The 24,385-nt window shown below is 39.1% G+C and overlaps 1 protein-coding gene across 4 annotated transcripts in view; it reads left to right on the forward strand.

Moving 5' to 3' along the window:
* The first annotated feature begins 274 nt into the window (after positions 1-274).
* Positions 275-24,385, forward strand: part of MAP2 (microtubule associated protein 2) — a 162,999-nt gene continuing 138,888 nt past the window's right edge. For 3 of the 4 annotated variants that reach the window (XM_021707813.1, XM_021707814.1, XM_021707816.1), the window contains exon 1: positions 275-643. In XM_021707813.1, coding sequence (XP_021563488.1) covers positions 632-643 — 12 coding nt within the window. In that variant the 5' untranslated portion in view covers positions 275-631. Of the gene's footprint in view, positions 644-720; positions 789-24,385 lie in introns of all 4 variants that reach the window. The other variant, XM_021707815.1, reaches the window with a different exon arrangement.

The raw sequence follows: 24,385 nt of genomic DNA on the forward strand, positions 1-24,385 counted from the left end.
GCTCAAAAATCCTGAGGGCGGGCTGCGTCCCATTGTCAGTGAATGATGGCGGAGCGGAGTGGCGTGTCATCATTCTCGAAAATTCCGAAGCCAGGGAGCTCGCTCTCCTGCTCCCACTCGCCTTCTTTTCCTTTCCGCCACTGCGGGGACGTTTTCTAATTTGCAGCTTCCCTCTCCCCGGCACACAGACACACAGACACGCACGCGCACGCGCACACACACACACAGACACACACCCACACCCACACACACACACACACACACACACAGAGAGACACACGCGCGAGCTGGTGGCTTGCCGACTGCGTCTGCCTGGCGCGGGGAGCCGGCCGGCAGCCCGGGGGAGGAGGATGCGCCCGGAGACGGATCCTGCGGCCGCGCTCCAAGGCTAGGCGCCGGGCTCTTGCGGCTTCCGTGCTGGTAATACTGGCTTGAGGGGTTCGGGCTCCCGCCGCTGCACTTTTAATCCGTGTCTCCCAGGATCTGCCTCGTGGGATCTCGGAGTAAAAAAAAAAAAAAAAAACAGCTGTAAAATTCAGGCTCGGGCTTCCTAAAATGCAAGTGCTGCATCTTTTGGTGTGTGTGCTACGGATCTCAAGGCATAGATGTGTGATGGGGATGTAAAGAATGCATGGACTTACTGGTGAGTTAGAATTTTTGATCTTTAGCTGACAAATCTGTATATATGTATTTTTTTTTTCTTTTGTTTTGTTTCGGTAGATCCTTCAGCTTCTTGTCTCTAACCGAGGAAGCGTTGATTGGGAACTACTCATTCAGAAAATTAAAAGGTACCACATGTTTTTGTTTGTATGCTTAAATGAGGGAAAATCAGGGAAGAATTGGGGGGTTTGTTGTTTTTTGTTTTTTTGTAATGTAAGTTAATCTCTCTAGGGCTGGTCTTTTATCCTGAAACCTTCATTGATCATTGTCTATAGCATGTACCATTTCCTATATAGATGCTACCATTATCTAAGGTTGTTTTGATTAGCAGATGCCTAAAGGATTATGTCTTTTACCTGTGTTGCAAGCTATTAACAAATATCAGCATGTCTGGCTTATTTGGGGATTTTATCGTTGTAACAGGTTTTTTGGTTTTTTTTTTTTAGGCTCGCAATTATCTTAATGAAAATTCATTAATCTGAATTTAAGATAAATATTAAGTGATGATTTTATCGGAAAGAATCTTTCTGAAGTGATTTTTTAAAAATGGTTAAATAAAATGCCTTGCCCTCCCCACGTAGAATGAGTGCTAGAGATGAAAACCCAGGAATGACTCAGTATTGTTGGTTTTGCGAATAAAATATCGTAACTTCTTTCTTGATGTTTTAGGCCTTGGCAATGGATGTATTTAAAGGCTGAGATTGTTAGTTATTTTTAAAAATTCATTTTATATATGTTTTATTTGGAATTGACAGCATAAGAAGGTAAACCTTCACCCTGTCATGAAAGCACTTGAATTCATTGATCCTGGGCCTCATGCTTTACAAGAAAAATATTAATTTTTAAATTCAGCATCAGGATGTATATTGATTTAAGAAGGCAATTATGGGTGTTACCTATTCTTTAATTCTTTAAGGCTACCTTTTGACTTTAAAACATATTAATGTCAATAAAATCTATATTTGTAATTTGCCTTTAAAAAATGGAAGACATTTTCTATCTTGTTGAGAAGATCGATAATACCTTTTAAACATTTCTTTGGCATCTATTTATAGTATTTCCCCTCAAGACTGCCAGTCCAAAATATTTTATGCAATAAGTTTAGTTTTTATTTTAATATACTTTAAAAATGTTAGTGTTCAACTGCTGACCTGATATATCATAAGTGTATGAGTGTACACCTGTGAGTGTGAATATTTGTAGCAGTTGAGGGAGACTAATGCATTGTCCTTGGCTAATTTTCTCTGCAATGTGTAATCATGAAAACCTTAATTTATTCATTCCACAAGCACTTCTTAAGAGCCTTGCTGCTGTGGGTAGCTATTGTGGGAGAGAGGGAAGGGGCAGATGACACTGCCCTCAGCCTTCCAGAGTGTAGGTAGCATCATATAAGATTTTTAACAAGAGGCTGAATCACTTAAATAAATCAGCTGTGCTCTACAAAAGGAAATTGCCATTATTTTGAATATTGAACAAACACTGATATATTAGTCTTAGTGATACATAAAATTATACTGCATTTCTTCCTCAGAAATTACTTAATGGAATTGTGTATGAAATCCCCAAACAGGACTTACTATTTATCTTGGATATTGCAAAGCCCTTGACACCATTCTCTCTTTTAAGATTTCACTCAGAATAAGTGAAACCATTTTATGATTGGTGGACAAAAATCAAACAACAAAAACCTATGTGGCATTTTCCCATCTAACTAAATTCAGGTATCATATATTTCACACGGAAATCTGTTTCCTAATCTTTAGACTCATCCAGCAACTCGTTAAATTAATTTTGAACTTTGGGGTATTTGTATGACCTGAAAAGGATGAATTTTTTGTTTATCTATTAAAAAATGTTTTCAATACATTGTCAATAGGAGCTAATAAGCTCTGTTGAAATTTTACAATTTGTCTGGATATTGGAGAAGGGGCATATGATCTCACGAGGCCTTTGGCATCTAAATTTCTTAGGACCTGTTAAAAATTCATCTAGAGGTGTGTGGACAGAGTGTGTGTAATAAAAAAGAGTTTATTAAAGTAGTCTGTTAAGTAGTCAAATCAGAACAGAATTGACTATTGTACTCTAAAAAAATTAAGGATCTGTCAAGGATCTATATCATGGTTTTTCTGATCAATACTGTATTGTCATGAGTTAATTTCTTTACTGATTTTTTTTTATTATTCATGTGTCTTTAGTACATAGCATAATGCCTGGGCCACAGTAGGAGTTCAATAAATACGTGTTTAATTGTTTAATGTATAAATGAGTTCATCAGCGTTTCCCCCCATTAGTCTTTGGTTCTTGCTTTTCATGAGATTATATACTATGAAATAGTCAGCTAGTAATTTTTATTTAGTTACCCCAAATCTTCATTATATGTCTCTAATAATAATAACTAGATCATTAATGCTGGGTAGAAAAGCAAATGAACCACGTGTGGAAATTTCTTTAGGCCATATGGAAAAGGATTTTTCTGGTTTTGGGTTAAGATGGAAAGAATTTTGAAATGTCCCCTTTCACTTTCATCAGCTAGGGAAAAATGCCAAACTGCAGCATGAGCTTTGCTTATGGATGCTTCCTAAATACTACTCCCAGGCTTGACATTGTTTATTATTCCTCATGTCTTTGGCCAAGATTTTGCTGCAGCAAAGGGGAGGAGGCCTTTTTTTTCCCTCTCTCTATCTATAAATGTAATATGAGAAATGATGTCATACTTGCCAGTCCATAATGAGTAACAAAGCATTTAAGGATAGATAGATAGATAGATAGATAGATGGATAATCTTTTCTGTGTATTTAAAGAATTTATAAAGAAACTTCTAGAATCTTAATGGCCTTAAAGAATGCTATTTTTTTGCTGTCATTTGTTTTTAATAATAAAAGTATAATTTTTTTGTTATTACCTATGTGCCAGAAAATATCCAATGTCCTTAACAGATGGTATCTCATTTAACTTTCCCTATAATCCAGGGAGGTAGGTATGGTCTCCCTTTTACAAATGAATGATTTGAGATTCCAGTTGGACAGTCAACCCAAGTCTGGCCCCAAAATTCTTTATATCAAACACTGAGTACCACATTTTTTTTCCTAGTAGATATTTTGGCACATAGTTATCATCTTAATGTTTTATTAATGCCATGATATATATATTACTACAATAGGGTTAAAAGAGTAAGGTTCTTGATTTTATATATGGAGATAGATGTATCTCTATAAACGGCAAAAGTGAATGTGTCTTCTACTTGCTTAACTTTGATATTCAAGCTTTGGTGTATTTCATATTTAACTTGAAGAACTTTATTTTTCCATGATGAATGTCAGAACAAATTAGAAAATTTTAAAATAAATAAATTTATAAAGCATTTTCTAAACCGTTTTAGTGAAGTTTTATTTTGAACTGCGTAATCAATATAAGGAAATAGCCAGAAAATTCAAATATTAAATAACAAACTGATGCCATATCTAGTAAAAGGTGTTTTTTTTTTTTTTTAAATTGAAATCATGGCAGACGAAGGTTCAAATGGTCAAATAAACAAGCAGGTAACAGGGTCATGAATAGAGTAAAAATGCCACATTCAACCTCAAGGATAACCAACTAACTCAGAATCACTGTAGACACTAAGAATGACACACATGTGTATTAAGATCTTTTACTTGCAAAGGAGTATATATACTTTTGCAGCTTAGTTGGAGGCAGCAGAATTAGACAAAGAAGTAGCATTGAGGCTTGTTGGTAGAGTAGAGAGACAAGAATAATTCATTCTTTCCTTCCTTCCTTCCTTCCTTCCTTCCTTCCTTCCTTCCTTCCTTCCTTCCTTCCTTCCTTCCTTCCTTCCTTTTTTGTCGAAGTCTGACTCTGTTGACCAGGCTGGAGGGTTGTGGCACGCTCACGGCCACTGCAGCCTCGACCTGCTGGGCTCTGGTGATCCTTCCACCTCAGCCTTCCAAGTAGCCAGAACTACAGGCATGTGCCATCACTCCTGGCTAATTTTTTGGATTTATTGTAGAAATGAGGTCTTGCCATGTTGCCCAGGTTGGTCTTGAACTGGTGGACTCAGGCAATCCTCTCACCTCTGCCTCCCAAAGTGCTGGGATTACAGGGATGAGCCAACACACCTGGGTCATGAATAATTTTAAGGTACTTCATCACAGGGCATGATTACTAATAACTGAGATGGGACTCAACAGACTATTTCATGAAGGATAAGTGTTTTGAGGTGGAATTTAGGGAGGAAGAAAAATATTCAAGGGAAAGATAAGGCATAGGGGAGCTCCAGGAAAAACAAACAACATTAGCAAAGGAATCAGAGGAAGTGAACATGACTGGGAAGCATAGACTGATCTCGATCATATTTTATAGAATAAAGCAGAAAAAGAGAAGTCTTTCAAGATAAGGTTGTACCATATGAAATGGCTATTACTTTTATTTTTTGAATTACAAAGTTAAAATTACATATTCAGTTCAACTTAATGCATTGAAAGAGTACTTTAAATGCCAAGCTGAGGAGATTATTTTCAGTACCCAATGGGAGGCTATTAGCTGTCTTGAACAGGAGACTGCTACGGCAACACGTTTCCAGATGATTTGCTTACAGCTCTGTGTAAGGTAAATTAGAATTGTGTGTGAAAGCATGTTGAAGAAAGCATCCCTTCAGAAACTGTCATGGAATAATCTAGGGGGCTCAGGATGGGCCCGCAGGGCTACTCCCAGCTTCCCTGGTTAACCTCTGGGGTCCTGTTTTCTGCTCATGTGATCCCAGGGGTACACACGAGCCCCTTGGGTGTCTGAACAGAAGGGCATGGGAAGGAGGGTCACACCCCTGCAGCCTTGCTCTGCTGGTGTAGCAGGCAGCTACCAATGCCCACCCCACCCAGCACTGCGGGCTCCTGAGTTAGCGGATTAAGCATTTTATAAATTGTATTTTAAATACATATTTTAAACTTGTCAAAAAAAAAAAGAATAATATAGGGGAAAAACCCAAAACCCTAAAAAAGGGTATTGATTGCGGGCATGAAAGAGAGGTCATGAAGATGAAAGTTGCTTCTGAGCTCCAACTTATACACAGAAGATAGCCACTGCTTGATTGGAAGGAGGAATGGAAAGGTGACAGACTCAAAGGTGCCTGTAAAGTTTTAATTTGTTAACTGGAAAAGGATAGGGAGAAAGAAGCTGAGAGCCACGGGAGGAAGGAGTCCCTCTTTTATCTTCATCGTATCTCCAGTCTCTAGCAGACTGCCTCGTATGTAGTAGACAGCCAATAAATGCTAAATGAATGCGTGAAAGCGCGAATAAAAAATGAAGAGGTATGTTTAGGACATGAGGCTGGATATGTGGGTGGACTGGGCTCGTAGATGGCAGAACATGCAGATCCAGAGCTGAGAAGGGAAGTTAGGGAGCGAGGGCGTGGGTGACATCAGGAAGGAAGATGATGAGAAGACCAGAGAAAATCCCTTCGCAGTATCCACATTTAAGATGCAAAATGAGGGACAGGAATTGACAAAGTCGAAGGAAAAAAATTTTTTTTTTAAGAAAGCGAAGAAATAAGAGGACAGGGACGGAAACAGAAAACAAAGCTCAAACTCGAATTTTCTGGAACAACTGAAGAATGAGAATAAAGGCTGTTCGATTTATTATTTATTTCAATAGTGCTTTTGTAATAAAAACAGTAAATTCACATTTTGTAAAACTTAGATGAATGTAAGAAAGGAAATACTAGTCGACCATAATTACACAATCTGTAGGTTATTGCTAACACTCTTAAAACATGTTGACTTATTTCCTTTTGTCCTATTGCATTTACTCTCACATAATCAGGATCAAAAGTCTACAGTTTTGAATTCTGCCTTCTCTTCTATGTTTCACATAAACACTGGCTATTTTTATTCCATACTGTTCACAGTTTTTCACTATCATCATAATACTGCGATGGAATAGTTTGGGCATTACTCTTACACAATGCTTCAAATAATTTTCAACGGTTATTTACTTACAACAAAATCACCGTATCCTATTTTGTCAGATTCCTGACCAGATACAATTTGATGATTTCAAAATGTGCCCCGGCTTTCCTCCAAGAAGGAGAATCTGAGATGGTATTAGCACCTGCCGTGTGCCAGCCCCTGTGACAGGCACTTTAATTATCACAGCAACTCTGATGTTGATTTCATTATACCCATTTTACTAATTGGAAAGACAGAGACACAAAAAGTTGAGTATACTGAGGACTAGTTTTGAATCTGGGTCTGACACCAACCCGTCAAATCATTGGAGACAGAAACAAGATCTTGAGAAATGAATGAGTAAACAAGGATGTGGAAACGAGAGGAAAATGCACTTAAGAGAGAGAGAGAGATCCAGGACTCAAAGGAAAGAAAGATGACACATGAAATGTAAAAAAGCAATGACTGCAAGAGGTTTTTGCTGTTTATTTTTATTATTTTTTTATTTTATTTTTGAGTTGGAGTCTCACTCAGTCGCCCAGGCTGGAGTGCAGTGGCCGCTCCCGGCCACCACAACCTCACCTGCTGGGCTCCGGTGATCCTTCCGCCTCAGCTTTCCGAGCAGCTGGAATTACAGGCGCGCACTACCACGCCCGGCTGATTTTTTGATTTATTGTAGCGATGAGGTCTCACTGCCCAGGCGGGTCTCGAACCCGCGGGCTCAAGCAATTCACTCACCTCAGCCTCCCAAAGACGCGGGATGACAGGCTGAGCCACCGAGCCCGGCTTTGCTGTTTATTAATGTTGCAAACCAGAGGTGGAGACAGAGAGGGAGTGCTACGTGTCCTCCCCTAAGAAGGACACATTGAAGGAACAAGTTCTAATGGACAGGGGATAGAGAATCAAATCAAGGATTTGGGCTTGGCATGGATAAAAGCAAGAGAAAAAAAGGTGATATTTTTCAAGTGCTAAAGAAAAGATATGGGAGACTTTACATCATCTGGACTTTATCCTAGACTGGAGGAAAATTCACTTATTCCTTCGAGTATGTATTGAACAGCCAATTCCATGTCCTTTTCCTGCCTCCGAGAATCTTTTCTTCTAGAGAGATCATCAGAGGGTTAACAAATAAAAGTAAAAGATGACTCAGGGAGCTATGCAGAGAATGGATTATAAGGGGGTAGGTGTTGAGGCTGAGAGATTTGCTGCTCAAACTCTAAAGTAGAGAAGAATCCTCTAGGCATCTAATTAAAATCAGGTTCAGAATCAGTAGGTCTGAAGAGGGGCTTGCGAGTCTGTATTTTGACAAGCTCCCAGGTAACAGCGATACTTTCGGTCCATGTGAACCATGCTTTGATGAGTAAAAAGTTAAAAGGCAAACATCCAGGCAAGAAGAAGGAGAGATGATTGGAGCAGTTGATGCAAGCAAGACCGATGCGAGCTCTTCTCCCTGTATGCAGCAACACTCAGTACTCGTAACCCTCTTGGATGATAACAGAGAGAACTGCCTCTCTACTCCTGAGTTTTTCAACTGCAGCCCGTGTTTTACGCAAGATCCATTAAACCAGCCCTAACGAGCTACTGGCATTTCATTCTTTCTGCCCCTTCTCAATACTCATCATGCCATAAAATGAATTTTATGTGACTTGGACTTGGGGATATGATTCTCTATAGCTCTGCACCAGTTTCCTAAACGGCAATTCCATTTCTTGCTTCATGACTTAAAAATATTTTTCATTTTAAAGATGTGGGGTACAATTCAGGGTTAGATATACAAACGGTCATTGTAGAAGTTAAGTTTGGGCCTCACGTTGGTTGCTGCTTCACCTGTTTTGAGATCAGCTACCCTTATTGATGTTGTGTTCCCACCCTCACCCTGGCAGTATCCTGCTGTTGTCAATTCCTTTCTTATAGTATTTTGGTAACTGCTCAGGGTCCGCTTATGAGTGGGAACATGTGGCACTCAGTTCTTTGTTTCTGTGATAGATCACTAAGTATTATAGACTCTAAATCCATCCAAGTTGCTGCGAAGTTCAAAATTTTGTCCTTTTTTATGGCTGTGTAATATTCCATCATGACTTCTTTGGACTTTTAATATCCTCTCTGCCTGGATTTTCAGCACGGTACTGAAAACTGGACTGCTGAATTCTCTGGCTCCTTAGCCCCTGATATTCATCACACCCCTCAGTGGGAAGTGATTGCGTCTCCACATTCTATACACTCTGATACAAGCCTTGGGTGACTTTGCTTAAAGCCACAAGAAAGTACAGAGTCTCTAATTGAAAGGATGCAGTTTTTCCGTGAAAAACATTTTATTTGGGTTGACTGTTTTGGTTGGTGACAGTGGCTTGCATTCCTCTGAGGTATTTGTCAGAGCTCTCCAGGAGGATGCATGTGTTTGTAGGTAATCAGAGTGATCAGAGTGGCTAAGTGTTCATAAGAAGCATTGACAGACTCTGTCAGGAGAAATGTTATCTTCCTACCTCTAGGGCTGGGCTGCAACTCTCAGTCTTCCCTTTTAGCTACAGGAACTTGGAAGCATTGATCTATTTGATTTCCCTCACACCCCTCATTCCAGCTGTGAAGTATCTAAGGAAGTAAGAAATCAAATAAGGCCGGGCTCGGTGGCTCAGCCTGTAATCCCAGCGCTTTGGGAGGCCGAGGTGAGTGGATTGCCTGAGCCCGCAGGTTCGAGACCCACCTGAGCAACTTGGCGAGACCTCATCTCTATAATAAATCAAAGAATCAGCCAGGCGTGGCAGCTCGCGCCTATAGTTCCAGCTACTTGGAAGGCTGAAGCAGGATTACCGGAGCCCGGCAGATTGAGGCTGCAGTGGCTGGGAGTGGCCACTGTACTCCAGTTTGAGTGACAGAGTGAGATTCCAACTCAAAAAAAGAAAAAGAAAAAGAAATCAAATAAATATGGCATAGCCATATAGGAAAAACAGCTTAATTACATGTTAGATATCTGCAGTATCCTCATCCTTATTAGCATTTATCCTTTAGTTAAGGGTTGGTTCTATCTCTAGACCCTCTAGACTTTGTCATTATCATTTTGTAATTTGGTGTATACTTAAACAGCCAAATAGGCATGAGCCGTATCCTTAGAAACTTGACATTTAAAATTCCAGTGAAATATCAAATTCGTTTTCATATGAACAGAAGTCAGCTTAAACTGATAACCACATTTACTTCAAGAACACTTAGAAAAGGTCCTTTGGGAGAGAAGCTATGTCCTAGATACTTTTGCACTCCTGTGTTGTCTACCCAGAAAATGCTCTTGATGTATGTGCCAAGTTGAATCTTAGAAAATAGAATGTGTGCATGTGTAACTCTAGTCTTTCTATAATGGACATCTCTGATCTTCTTTGCATAGTCATGATGGAATTGGTAAAATTTCTAGAATTTGAATAACATGTCCATGCATTCAATAGTTGAGAGTCTTAGAGTAGCACAAAGTCATCTCTGGTCTTCCAAGATTTTGTCTCTCAAAAAAGAGAACCCAATCTTCTCTTTTTGTGGATTTCATTTGGGTTTGCCTCAGATGCCTTTTCTTCAAATTCTACCTGTGCTAATGACTTTGGATTGTGACCATTTGAAGAAGCTGGATGTACATTTATCCACCACTGGCGATTGTTAAAACAAAGCTACTTCATTTAACACATTACAACCTAAGTAGATTTCTTCACAATGTATAGGAACTTAAGAAATGATGTTTCTTTTCTGGAAGATCATCTATTTCCAAGGTGAACAATGACTGTGCTTATTTTTCTTTAAAAATATTTCCTGCTTATTGTAGGTTTTCTCATGGTGAGATTTCATGATTACATGTATAGAATGAGACAAAGCATACAAGCATTAAGGATTCTTCTCACATCGTGCCTAAGAGCCACTAGTTAACATAATTTTAAGCATAACTGCAGGTGAATTTGGGATATCCCAAAATCTTTAAAAAAGACTTAAGTAGGCTTTCTATACTTTCAATAGTAGGAGCAGAAATCCCTAAAATGACTGAATTTCCCAGATTACACTGAGAAAATATGAGAGCTAACAGTCAAAAAATTTTAAAAATTATGCAGAAACTCATTATCCCAAGAAATTTATATAATTCTGGCTGTACTTTTCCTCTCCAAGAAAGTGGATAGTCCAAGAGATAAAAGGGAAATCATAAGTATAATATATTGTTTAATATGTGCATGCATTTTTAGTTCTGTTCTATATTTTGTTCACAAAGAGACCCAGGATGTAGACTTTGGATTATAAATTTGTTGGGATAATGCAGCCAGTTAAGAAGTTGCATTTAAACATCGAGGAAAAAAATAACTTCTGTACCAATTTTAAGAAATACAAAACATTTTCTAATACATGTCGTCCCCAAGCTCATGACAGTCCTGGATACCGGCAAGGCAAACCTTGTTATTACATTTGTAACAGGTGAAAAAAACCAGTTTGAAGAATGCAAATGACTTACTCAAGTCATTCCACTAGAAAGTTGTAAACCTTGGGTTTATATTCTTGCTCTGACCCCAGAGCTTTTGCTTTCTACTACTTTGCAGCCAACGCAGATAAATGAATGCATCTGACCTAAACCTAGAATATTTTGATAATGCGCTGACTTGATTGCTAAAATAAAGAGCCTGTCTCAGGCAGTAGTGACCTCCACTAAAAAGATTCCCCTGGCATCTCAAAAGCCTTGTAAGTGTAGCATGGAGCTATGCAAATACTAGTAAAAATAACATGCTCTTTACAGATGTGGTCTTAAATTTTTCAATATTAAAAGGAGATAAGGCTAAATATATCACAGAAAATGTAATATTATTGATTTAAAACATGCCAACAGAGGAATAGATTAATAAAAAATCTGTTCAGCCCTAAGTTTTTATGAAACGTTAAGCAAGTAGTAAATAACTCAGTAAGAACCCAGGATAGCACAGATAAGAACCCAGGACAGCACAGATAATGATTAAAGCTTAAAAAATTAGACCTATGGAGAAACAGTTTTGAAAGGTGCCATTGTGATTCGCTTGCTATTAGGATAATGAAAAGAGCTATGAAGAAAAACTTTGAGCCAGAAGCTATGAATCTCAGTCCTGGTCTCTGGTGTAGGCATGGAAGGGTAGCACATGTAAAGAAAATGGTAACCTAGGGGTTACTACAAGGGTCCAGGTTGAGGTTTGGGGTTCTGAGACAGACACCAGAGGGAATGGGCCCACTGAGGACATTCTCAGTTCGGTATCCCACCTCTTCCCAATTCTCCTTCCACTATTTACATCTATGCTCTCATAGCATGCTAGGGTTCCCAAAATGCATTTATCTGCTCTCCCTGCACCAAACACCATCCCTGCATTAATCTTCCAGACAAACTACAACACCCTTCTTTACAGTTTTTATCTTCTTTGGCTTCAGTGGCTCTTGTTTGCTCTCTTTCTATGTTGGCCAATAAATAGGGTATCCTTTCCTTTCTACGACTTTGCAGCCAAAGCAGATAATGAGTGTATTTGTCCTAAATCTAGGCCCCATGCAGCTGTTTCAATTGAAATTAATTTTTTTTTTTTTTTGATTTGGAGTCTCACTCTGTCGCCCAGACTGGAGTGCAGTGGCCGCTCCCGGCCACCACAGCCTCGACCTGCTGGGCTCCGGCGATCCTTCCGCCTCAGCCTTCCCAGTAGCCGGAATTACAGGCGTGCACTACCACGCCCGGCTGATTTTTTGATTTATTGTAGAGATGAGGTCTCGCTGCCCAGGCAGGTCTCGAACCCGCGGGCTCAGGCAATCCACTCACCTCAGCCTCCCAAAGGCGCGTGATTACAGGCTGAGCCACCGAGCCCGGCTGAAATTAAATTTTAAAATGGTGAAAATGAAAAGTTGCCTTCCTTAGTCATCCTAGCCTCATTTCAAGTGCTTGGTGGCCACATTATTTCTCTAAAACATCACGTGTGATCATCATTTGCTGTCCTGGGTTCTGAACCCAGGACAGCAAGGAAAATGATTACTGAGAACATCATGTGTGAGAGTGTGTTTCCCTCATCACACTACGTGTTACTGACGAGTACTGCTCTGAGTGTAATCTAGAGCAGATTGCTCACGCAGGCGTCTTTTTACCTCACAGCCCTTGGCACACAGCCTCCCCTCCACGTGCTCCTCTCCCCTCCTCTTCACCAGCATTGTATAATTACAGTTACAATCGATGACTCTTGTTTATTTCATGCATATTGTGTGCCACATATCTACACTTTTTTCACTGGATCAATAAAAATCAAAACAAAAAAAAGCCTTGCAAGATAGTTTGTCTTTTTCTAATCTGCATTTCACAGAAGGGGAAAATCAGGTCCAGTGAGGTTAAGTCTATTTCCCAAAGACAAATAGCTAATAATTGGGGACGCCTTAAATAAAATCCAGGTCTTTCTGGCCTAAAGCCAAGCCGTTTCCCTGAAACCAGTGCCCGGTGATTTGAAAATGTCTGAAGGCGTTTTTGTCTGTCACATCTGGGGCAAGAGCTGCTGACATCTAATACAGGAGGCTGCTAAATATCCTACAGTGGACAACTTCTCCAGCGAGGAATTTTCAAAAGGTCAATAATGCCAGTGTTCTTTTCTATCTCCTTGTACAAGAATTTAAAGTCTAAAGGTATAGGGACTTTGGTCTGTCCACTGCTATTTTCCAAGTGCCTTGAAAACTATTCACCACAGAGTACGCATATAATACATATTTTAAATGAGTGGTGAATTTATTATTTTTAAACTAAAGTAATATCTGCTCCTGATAAAAAAGCAAACAACACAAAAAACAAACAAAAAAGACAAACAAGAGTACTACCATAAAATGAAAGTTTTCCTTCCTATTCCCATCTCCAATCTCACATCCCAGTGAAGACTGTTACAGTAATTGCTATTACCCAAGAGTTCTGATGACCATTCTGGTTGTAAACTACTTCAATTTCTTAACTTTGGAGAGTATCTGTTGACTTACTGCAACAAAAAGTGAGGAATTTAGCACAATGACACTGTTTTTCCCTTTCCTCTCTGTTCGTTGGTGATGTTGTTATTTGTATATTGTCAAGGTTTATAATGTGGGTATTCTGTTCTGTATCTATAATTAGGTAATTCGTGTTTTGTTTATGTTGATTCAAAAAATATTATTTTCCTGTTGAATCAAGTACTGTTATCAGAACTACTGAGAAGTATATGTAATATTTTGACTCCCCAACTTCCGCTTTTCAAATGAAAATATCCTGAATGTTGTTGAGATCCAGAGACTTTAATGTCTTTTAAACCTATTTTTTTGTTTGTTTGTTTTAAGCTGGCCTCGGTACACTTTTTCTTTAAAGGAGCAGATAGTAAATATTCTCGGCTTTGAGGGTCATACAGTCACTGTCACAGCAACTTACACAGTCTCTGCTCAGCTACAATGGGCTCTATCGTTGTAGCACAAAGGAAGCCATAGATAAGAAGTAAATAAACAGGCATGGCTGTGTTTCAGTAAAATATTATTTACAAAAACAGATGGTGGCTGTATTTGGCCCACAGACCTAGTTTACTTACCCTTCTTCTAGTCTGTATTCATCACTTTCAGTGCTTTCAATCTTATGTCATCTTTTATTATGTGTCCTTTCTGTTTTACTGGAGTTTCTTCTAAAGGCTTTTTTTTTTTTTTTGTGGCAGGCCACTGATAAATTTCTGTCCTCACATGTTTCAAATCATATCTATATAGTACTTATACTTAATTGATAATCTGACCAGTTACGCAGTTTTGCTCCATTTTATTTTCACATCCACTGTTATTCATAAGAAATCTGAAATCAGTCAGGTTCCCATTCTTCTGTGAAAACATTTATTTTCCTTTCTGGTAGGTTTTGGGAGTTTTGTGCAATTTCGAAATGATGTGTCCAGATGAAGGTCTTTTATCATTTATTCCGTTTGGCAGTCATTCATTTTTAATTATATCTTTTTAATTCAGAGGAACTTTTCTCTGCTTTTAAAAGATTTTTATTATTTATTTATTTATTATTTTAAGGATATGGGGTACAATACAGGTATACAAATGTTCATTATGCAGGTACCCTTGTTGATGAGGTATGCCCCTTCCTCCCCTGGTAGTTTCCCACTACTGCCAATCCCTTTCTTATAGTATTATGATATCCATTGATAAATGTTAGACCTCTTTGTGTCTGTCATCTCCTTTTCCAAATATTTTTAAATCCCCTTTTCACTTTTTTCTACATTCTTGGAGTTTTTCTTTTTTAAATCAACATTGCCTTTAGCCCTACTAATTCTATTTTTTAAAGCAATTCAAATTATGTAATTAATTTAAATTCAAATTATTTAAGTAGTCATATATTCATTTCTAGGATTCTTTTTAAAGCTTTCTGATTGATGCTTTTTCCATAGTTCACTTTTGAAAGGATGCTCACTTTTAAAGTATGCAATCTTCTTTCAGATCTCTCTAAGGAAAGATGCTTAAAATTACAAGTTCTCTCTTCTTTCCTGAATCACTTGTTTTCTCAAGAGCCATTTTAAGAATGTCTTGTTGTTTATGTTGCTGATTTTTCTCAAAAAGCTTGGAGTTTTAAATTTTATTATTTTTTTATTTAAAAAACTTTTTTTTTAAGTTGTGGGGTACAATTTGGGGTTAGAAATACAGATGTTCATTATTCAGGTACCCTTGTTGATGAGGTATGTCCCCCTCCCCTGGCAGTTTCCCTCTACTGCCAGTCCCTTTCTTATAGTATTATGATAATTGTTCAAGATCTGCTTATGAGTGAGAACATGTGGTACTCACTTCTTTGTTTCTGTGATAGATCACTCAGTATTAAAGACTCTAAGTCCATTCCAGTTGCTGCGAAGTTCATAATTTTGTCCTTCTTTATGGTTGCATAATATTCCATTGTGTATATATAACATTAAAAAAAAATTCAGCCCTCTTTCGATGGCAGCACGGTAGGTTCCATGTTTTTGCAATTGTGAATGATGCTGCAATAAACATGTGTGTGCAGGTAAATCTTTTTCATAGAGTGATCTGAGTTCCTCTGGGTATGTTCCCAGTAGGAGGATTGTGAAGTTGTGTGGAAGGTGAATTCTTAGATCTTTCAGGAATCATCACACTGTTTTCCACAGAAGTTTTACTAGTTTACACTCCCACTATCAGTGTAGAAGTGTTCCCTTTTCCCTGCATCCTCTCCAGCTTCTGTTGTTTTTTGAGCTATTGATGATGGTCATCCTGACTGGAGTTAGGTGGTGTCTCAGTGCAGTTTTAATTTGCATTTCTTTGATGACTAGTGAGGCTGAGCATTTTTTCATGTATCTGTTGGCTGCTTGAATTTTTATTGAGAAGTGCCTATTCATGTCTTTTGTCCACTTTTTTTTTTTTTGAGTTGGAGTCTCACTCTGTCACCCAGACTGGAGTGCAGTGGCCGCTCCCAGCTGCCGCAGCCTCGTCCTACTGGGCTACGGCGATCCTTCCGCCTCAGCCTTCCAAGAAGCCGGAATTACAGGCATGCGCTGCCATGCCCGGCTATTTTTTGATTTATTGTAGAGATGAGGTCTCGCCGCCCAGGCAGGTCTCAAACCTGCGGGATCAGGCAATCCATTCACCTCAACCTCCCAAAGGCGCGGGATTACAGGCTGAGCCACCGAGCCCGGCTTTTTGTCCACTTTTGAATGGGGCTGTTTTTCTTTTCTTTTTTTTCTTTCAGCACATTTGAGTTCCTTGTACATCCTAGATGTTAGGCCTTTGTCAGATATACAGTTGTCAAATATTTTTTCCCGGTCTGTGGGCTGTCTTCTTGCTCTCTTGATGTTTTCTTTGGCCTTGCAGAAGCTTGTCGGTTTGATGAGGTCTCACTTGTCTATCTTCTCTCTTATGGCATGAGTACTTGAGGTTTTGATCCGGAATTGGTTGCCAGTTTCAGTTTCCATAAGGGTGTCTTCTGCATTTTCTAAGTTTCTTATAGTTTGAGGTTTTACATTTAGGTCTCTGGTCCATTTAGAGTTGATTTTTGTGTATGGTGATAGGTAGGGGTCTTGTTTTAATCTTCTGTATGTGGTCAGCCAGTCTTCCCAGCATCATTTGCTGAATAGGTTCTCCTCTTCCCAGAGGTTGATGATGGAGACTTTGTCAAAGATGAGTTGGTTGAGGTTTTGCTTCTGTAATCTCTGTCCTGTTCATTGGTCTATGTGCCTGTTCTTGTACCAATACCAGGCTGTTTTGATTGTTGTAGCTTTATAATAAAGTTTAAAGTCTGGGAGTGTGATAGCTCCCGCTTTGTTTTTGGGTTTTGTGTGTGTGTGTGTTTTGTTTTTTTTTGTTTGTTTTTTTGCTGAGGATTGTTTTGGCTATTTGTGGTCATTTATATTTCCATATGAATTCCTGTATTGTTGTTTCCAGGTCTGAGAAGCACGCTGCTGGTAATTTAATGGGTATTGCGTTAAATCTGTAGATTGCCTTGGGTAAGAGGGACATCTTAATAATGTTGATTCTTCCAATCCATGAGCATGGAATATTTTTCCATTTGTATCATCTTTGATTTCTTTGAGCAGTGTTTTACAGTTTTCATTGTAAAGGTCTTTCACTTCTCTGGTTAGGAAGATGCCAAAGTGTATTTATTTATATGTTATGAACTAGGTTCAGGATCTCAGGTAGTTGTTGTAAGTTTCCTCTGGAGTGGTGTGGGTCTGTAGGCCCACTCACTGTAAAGGCTGACTCCAGGTTCTGTCAAGAAGCAGGCAACCCAGAGGGAGCATGGAGGTAGAGCTGGCAGTGAGCAGGTTAGGATCCCACAAGTCCACCATGTGTTTTTACTCTGCACGGATTTCACTGTATTGGACTAAGTTCCAAAACTGCTCACCTGCTTTCATTCAAGACTGGTTTTTGTTTGGACCCTGGAGGTCCAAGTCTTCTCCCGTCTGTTGAAAATGTCATGGCAAAGGAAAAGAAAAAGGGCCCAACTGCTCTGAATAAGTTCTTTAATGAATTGCCATGATGTTGGTCCCACAGTTTTCTGGGACTCTATATTTGATGACTCTAAGCATGGGATTTTCTCAGGTTTTCTTGGGGTCTCTATCTCTTTCTCTCTGTCTCAGCCCATCTGCATTCTGATACCTAGAATGTCTTCAGAACTTATCTTAGGGTTGCACTGTCTTTATGACAATTTTATTATTTTAATGATAATTAGTAGAAAGTATATGTAATAGCTCTCTCTTCCATCACTGATAATATTTCATCTTTTTCACTCTAAATATCCATAACATTAATGTATGTCTGCACCACACTCTTTCGTACTTATCATTTCATTGTTCTACCTCTAGTATTTACTATTTAGTTGGAAAACAGTACTTTTCTGGGCCTTTATTTTCTGCAAATATCTGTAAAGTTAATATCTAATATTCGAGGTTAAGATGGAACATATAAGTGCATGTGGTAAGATGTAGAATATAAATGTCCACTATCTTTATATGTAACTTTGTCATGGATCCAAAGTAACAAATGCAAACCCAGAGATTAGCCAATTACAGGACAACCCTTTCCCTACCAAATAATAATCGCAAGGTAACCCCAAGTTGAGACAAGAACTAAGACTTGTTATGCCACGTAAAAGATTCAAAAATTATACAGTGATAGCAATATTGAAAGAAGCAGTTATTCATGGATATATTTTCACCTATCAGAAAGACAAGGTTGAAAGAATGCAGTTGATATACCATCAGTTAAGTAAAAATGAATGTGGGTTGGGATCGGTGGCTCAGCCTATAATCCCAGCACTTTGGGAGGCCGAGGTGAGTGGATTGCCTGAGCCTGCGGGTTCGACACCAGCCTGGGCAACTTGGCAAGACCTCATCTCTACGGTAAATCAAAAAAACGAGCCGAGCATGGTGGCGTGCATCTATCGTTCCAGCTACTTGGAAGGGCTGAGGCAGAAGGATCGCTGGAGCCCAGCAGGTCGATGCTGAAATGACTGTGAGCGTGCCATTGCACACCAGCATGGGTGACAAGAGTGAGACTCCCACTCACAAAAAAAACCAAACAAACAAACGTGAATTTCAGATTTGGCCATCTGACAATATGCATGTTCCTTGAATATAAATATTATCTTTAAAGTGAGTATATTTAGTGCTGCTAATTAGCTGCCACAAAAATATCATTGATTTTATCTAGCTTCAGTTAAGTGTAAGTTTCCGCGCTCTCAGTGAGATTGGAACATGAAGCACCCAATAAAAAGAGAATAAAGAAAATAAGAATAGCAGTAAAGTGGCTTAATTGTAAAAGTTGAAGAAATGTTAAGTGGAGATTAAAATGTAGAGAGAGAGTTAAGGATCGCAATGATCTTTGACTTCAATGTACTGGAAATCGTCTGTGAATGAAAAAGGAGTACTTCCCTAAATTATTAAAGCATAGCAACTTCACTGATAGCCTTTATTCTTAGAAATATACTGATAATACACTCAACTGAAAAGCATAAGATAAATCAGCATAAGTGTATGCAGAGGGATGTGTATACAATTCAATATCTGACTCCTATTCATTCTCATTTTCTGTATGAAGTTATTGCATTCTGAAGGTGAATGTAGAGCATAAGTTAAATGTTAAATTGTCTAGTGACATAACATAATTTAAATGCAAGCCCGTATCCAGAGAAAGGTGAGTAAAATGTGTTTGTTTGACTTTTTATGGCCACTACTAAACATAAAGGAAATGAAACCGTAAACAAATATGCCCAAGTACTGGCAAAGCTGAGTCTGCTTTGTTGTGGTAGGAAACCATATACACTGAGGCGAGGCTCTGTGTGACCTGCCCAGCCCATCTGGATTGTAACTGAAGTTAAGAAATGTGCTTGGAGACTTAGGCAAAATGTGAAGTGCTAATTCAAAGTGAGTTCATTTTGGCGTGCTTTAATTTTCTGTTGGCGCAGAAAGCTGGCACAATTTATACGTTTTATTCTTTTCCAGTTCACACCTAAGGCGTTAGCCCATAATTAATGTGATACAGCTAACTTTTGCCCCAGTATCCATTCTCTCTTTTTTTCCTCGATAAAAATAGGATCTCTGCTTTTGTGGGGTTAATGGTCATATGATAAGATCCCGAATTTCACTTCCTTTGTACCTAGGTGTGACCACATGACTAATTTCTGGCCAGTAAGGTATGAATAGAAGATGTATGTAAAACTTACATCAGCTACTTAAAAGGAGGGACTCTGCTCTCCCTCTGTCCTTCCTCTTTTCTGTTGATGGGAATTCAGACTTAATGGCCAAAGCTTCAGCAGGCATTTTGAATATGAGATAGTCATATAATGAATTTCTATTTTGCTTAAATCACAGGTAATTGTTTTTTTTTCCATTTCTTACAGCCCAGCCTAATCATTTGTTTAACAATTTTGTAACTTTATTTTTAAAGGCGCCGAAATGTCATTTTATGAAGTATCATTTTTCTTGTTCTTTTTTTTTTTTTTTTTTGAGTTGGAGTCTCACTCTGTCGCCCAGACTGGAGTGCAGTGGCCGCTCCCGGCCACCGCAGCCTCGCCTGCTGGGCTCTGGCGATCCTTCCGCCTCAGGCTTCTGAGTACCCGGAATTACAGGCGTGCGCTACCACGCCCGGCTGATTTTTTGATTTATTGTAGAGATGAGGTCTCGCTGCCCAGGCGGGTCTCGAACCCGCGGGCTCAGGCAATCCACTTACCTCAGCCTCCCAAAGGCACGGGATTACAGGCTGAGCCACCGAGCCCGGCTCATTTTTCTTTTTCTAAATTTTTTTTTTATTTTGAAGATGTGGGGTACATTTCAGGGTTAAGCATACAAATGTTCATTATGCAGGTAGCCTTGTTAATCAGGTGTGCCCCCCCCTTCTCCAGGCAGATTCTCACTACTGCTGGTCCCACTGCCCTGTCCCCCTCCTGGCAGCTTCCCATTACTGCCAATCATTCTCTTATAGTATTATGATAATTGTTCAAGATCTGCTTATGAGTGAGAACATGTGATACTCAGTTCTTTGTTTCTGTGAAAGATCACTCAGTATTATAGACTCTAAGTCCATGTAGGTTGCTGTGAAGTTCATGATTTTGAGCAGCACAGTTGGTTCCATGTTCTTGCTATTGTGAACAATACTGCTATAAACATACGTGTGCAGGTATCTTTTCTATAGAGTGATTTGAGTTCTTCCAGATATTTTCCCAGTAGGGGGATTGCAGGGTCATATGGAAGGTCGATTTTTAGAACTTTTAGGAATTGCCACACCGTTTTCCACAGAGGCTGTACTAGTTTACACTCCCACCAACAGTGTAGAAGTGTTCACTCCCGTCGGGATGGCTATCATCAATAACTCAGAAGTATCATTTTTCTGTATACAAATATCTTTTTTATTAAATGTGTTACCTAAAATATATCAGTGTTGTCAGTTACCCAGTCCTATCAGTTCTACTTCCTAAACAGGCTTCAATTTTATCCATTTCTCTGTCTCCACAAGGACCAGTTTAACTCAGTCTCCTATCATCTCTGATCCTGAAGACTGCAACAACTTCCCGCATCAACTCTCACTTCGTAGAAACCACTACACACTTGGCAACTGGACTTATTGTCTCAAAATACCATCTAATTATGATATCTCTATGCTTAAAGTTAATGTGATACAGATAACTTTTGATAGGCATATTTTGATAGGCAGGGCTTAGTGGCTTAGCCTGTAATCCCAGCACTTTGGGACGCCGAGGCAAGTGGATTGCCTGAGCTCCTGGGTTCGAAAAAGTCCCGGGCAATTTGGTGAGACCTCGTCTCTACAATAAATCAAAAATCAGCCAGGCATGGTAGCGTGTGCCTGGAGTTCCGGCTATTTGGAAGACTGAGATGGAAGGATCGCCACAGCCCAGCAGATTGACACTAGGGTGACTGTGAGTGTGCCACTGCACTCTAACCTGAGCGACAGAATGAGACTCCAACTCAAAAAACAGATAGATAGATAGATAGATAGATAGATAGATAGATAGATAGATACTTCCCATCGCATTCATTATAAAGTCCCAAATCTGTAATCTGTGCTGCGACATTATCCATGATCTGGCCTCTGCCTGACTTTCTAGGCCCATTCTGAGTTGGTTGTCTTGGGGCTGTTGGTCAGGTGCCCACTCTCTCCACTTCCCTCCTCTCTCCACTCCTCCTCTCCTCCTCTCTTGCCTACTCGAGTCCTGCCTACTGGCTAGGTCTCGGATTTCATGATCAGGCCTTCTTTTTTCCTCTAGTCCGAGGTCAGCATATGGTCAAAGCCCCTACGCTTGCCTCCCTTATATTTATCAGGTTAATGCACATGTCCCTGCAAGGCTGGAATCTCCATGTGTGTCTGTTCTATTCTTAACTTGAACTTTAGCACCTGGTGCGGGGACTGGTAGAGAATAGGTGCTCAGAGAATGCTGCCGACTAACTGATCCTTTATTCTCTTCTCTTCTCTAAAAAGGACACCTAACATCCCAACCAAAACTCCACTTATCGAAATTCCATCCATTTTCTCCATTATCAAAACCGTATGTGTGATTTCCCCTTTTAACTAGATATTTACTTTTCTTGTGGCCATGTATAGACTTTAATTGCAGTTATTTGTTTACAGGATTCTAAATTACTATTGAGTACACATTCTAGAAAATCTGAAGTCTTTTAGAAAAGTTTTATTATAATAACTGCATGTACTTAAAAAGCTGTTTATTACAGTTGCCTTCATTCCAACAGAACAGGAGTTTCTGGAGGCTATGACTGGTAAATTATTCCTTTTTTGCAAGCAGAATGTCTGGCACTAGGAGGCATTTAACAAATGCCAGGCTATAATGTGAAATAAGCACAGATTTTGAAATTAGATACCCTTGAGTTCATATCCAGGATCTGTCATTCATCAGCTGTGAAATATTGGGAATTTATTAAGCCTTAGTTGTATGAAAACCTTATTAGGCTATTGAGGGAGTGATTAAAGGGAATTTATATGCAATAGTTATACAACTGGTGGTGGTTATTATGACTTTTCAAGTTTATATTCCTCTTCTCCCTTAACAAACGAGGTAGGCGCTCAGTTCCTAGGTTATTTTGAAGCTGAGTGATACAGTTTGATAAAGACATTACACAAAAACTGAGATTTCTAAAAGGAAAGTTGAAGACACCACACAATCTTTTTTTTTTTTTTAAAGCAGGGTTTATTAAGAGGACAGAAAAGCTCCCAGAGCAGGAGGGTACCCAAGGGGGTTGCCCCACAATCTTGTTTGCTATACTCCTTTGCCCCTTTGTACCCACTCCCCTGCTACCAAAAAACAACAGGAAAAAAGAAAAGAAAAGTAAAACATTGACAAGTGAAATACAGCTAGAGGATGGATGGAATTGTAAATTACACAAGGTCACTATAAAGACTTGGAAATTAAATCTATCCTAAATTACACCACCTGAGGCCTTTCTGCTCTCAGGAGTTAAGTTGCTGGGGGGATCTTAAGAGTTCAGCTGTCTCTCCTGAGGCTTATCTGCAATGCAGATTTTTCGGAGTCTTTCCTAGCCTTTGCAGCCTCCAGACCTACCAGCTGCTCTCAGTCCTCCCAGCTGGTTTAATAGGATTTGTCTTCTCTGTAGCCTGCTTCCAGGGTTGTCTACCACCAGAACATATTTGGGTAGACCGTTTTCCCTCCTAACTAGTATCAAAATCCCTACCAATCCCTCAAATGACAAAGAAACGTTATCACCTATCTTAAAGAAAGGTAAATTATGTTTTCTGCTCCCTGCCTGTTGCCTCATACATAAATACCTTCTTTCACAGAAGTCCTCAGTCAGTCCATGTGGTAGAATTAGAGGGTTACCTCCTTCTAGGGCTGTCCGGGCCAGGACACTGTGGGCAAACTTGGAGGCAGCCGCCTTGAATGCGCAGGCTTCTCCAGGTGTCAAGGCTGCAAGGCTACCTGATTTAAAATGTCCCCTTCCCCTACTCCAGTTTTCTGCAGGAGTAATGTCTGTTCTAGTAACATCTATTCTATCTATTCTAGTCAGTTGAGCCAGCATTGTACCATGTAGCCTTTCTTGTAGGTAAAGGTTACTGTTCATTTACATGCACAGATTCCTGCTCAGTTTTATTATGACCAAGTAAAACGTTGTTGAGAGGCTAATAGCTCAGGTCAGTCCAGGATTAGACTTCTCACACTGACAGCTGTGTACTCTTGGCCACAGTACTCTGTAGGGACAGATTTCTCATTTCAATAATACATATTTCAATAATACCTCATAGTCTTGTGAGGAATGAATGCCATATTGATTGTGAAATACTTAGTGAAGTACCAGGCACTTTGCCATGGACAATACATGGTAGCTGTTATCCTAATTGTTTTTATTTATATTTTTATTTTAGATTTTTATTTAATTTAGTAAGTTAAACACTAGTTACAATTATGGGTAGTCAATTAATGTTTTTCATTTTTTCTTTTTGGTCATAAAAGTGTAAAGCTTTATTTTTAGGACACTTTTATGAAGAAGTATCTCATTTCATTCCTTTCTACATATTAGATAAAATAATAATCTTAGATAAAAATAAATTAAGCTTAACTCCAACACGTTTCACACTTCAGGCATGTGAATTTTTTTTTTGTATCTAGAAGAAAAATTACTATTTAAAGATATTTCATAATCTTTGACATGTAAACTGTTTCTTTTTTAAAAAGGCAAATTGTCCATTGTTTATAAAGAGAACGTCTATGAATTATGTCTGAAATGCAGTGAGCTTAGAAGTCAGTAGGCTACAAAGGTATGCTCCTGGGAGTTTTCATTTCTTGTAATGTTTTTCCATTGAGC

Source organism: Carlito syrichta, unplaced genomic scaffold (assembly GCF_000164805.1).
Source record: "Carlito syrichta isolate Samal-C Ts95f unplaced genomic scaffold, Tarsius_syrichta-2.0.1 Scaffold126439, whole genome shotgun sequence".
In the NCBI taxonomy this organism is placed as follows: Eukaryota; Metazoa; Chordata; class Mammalia; order Primates; family Tarsiidae; genus Carlito; species Carlito syrichta.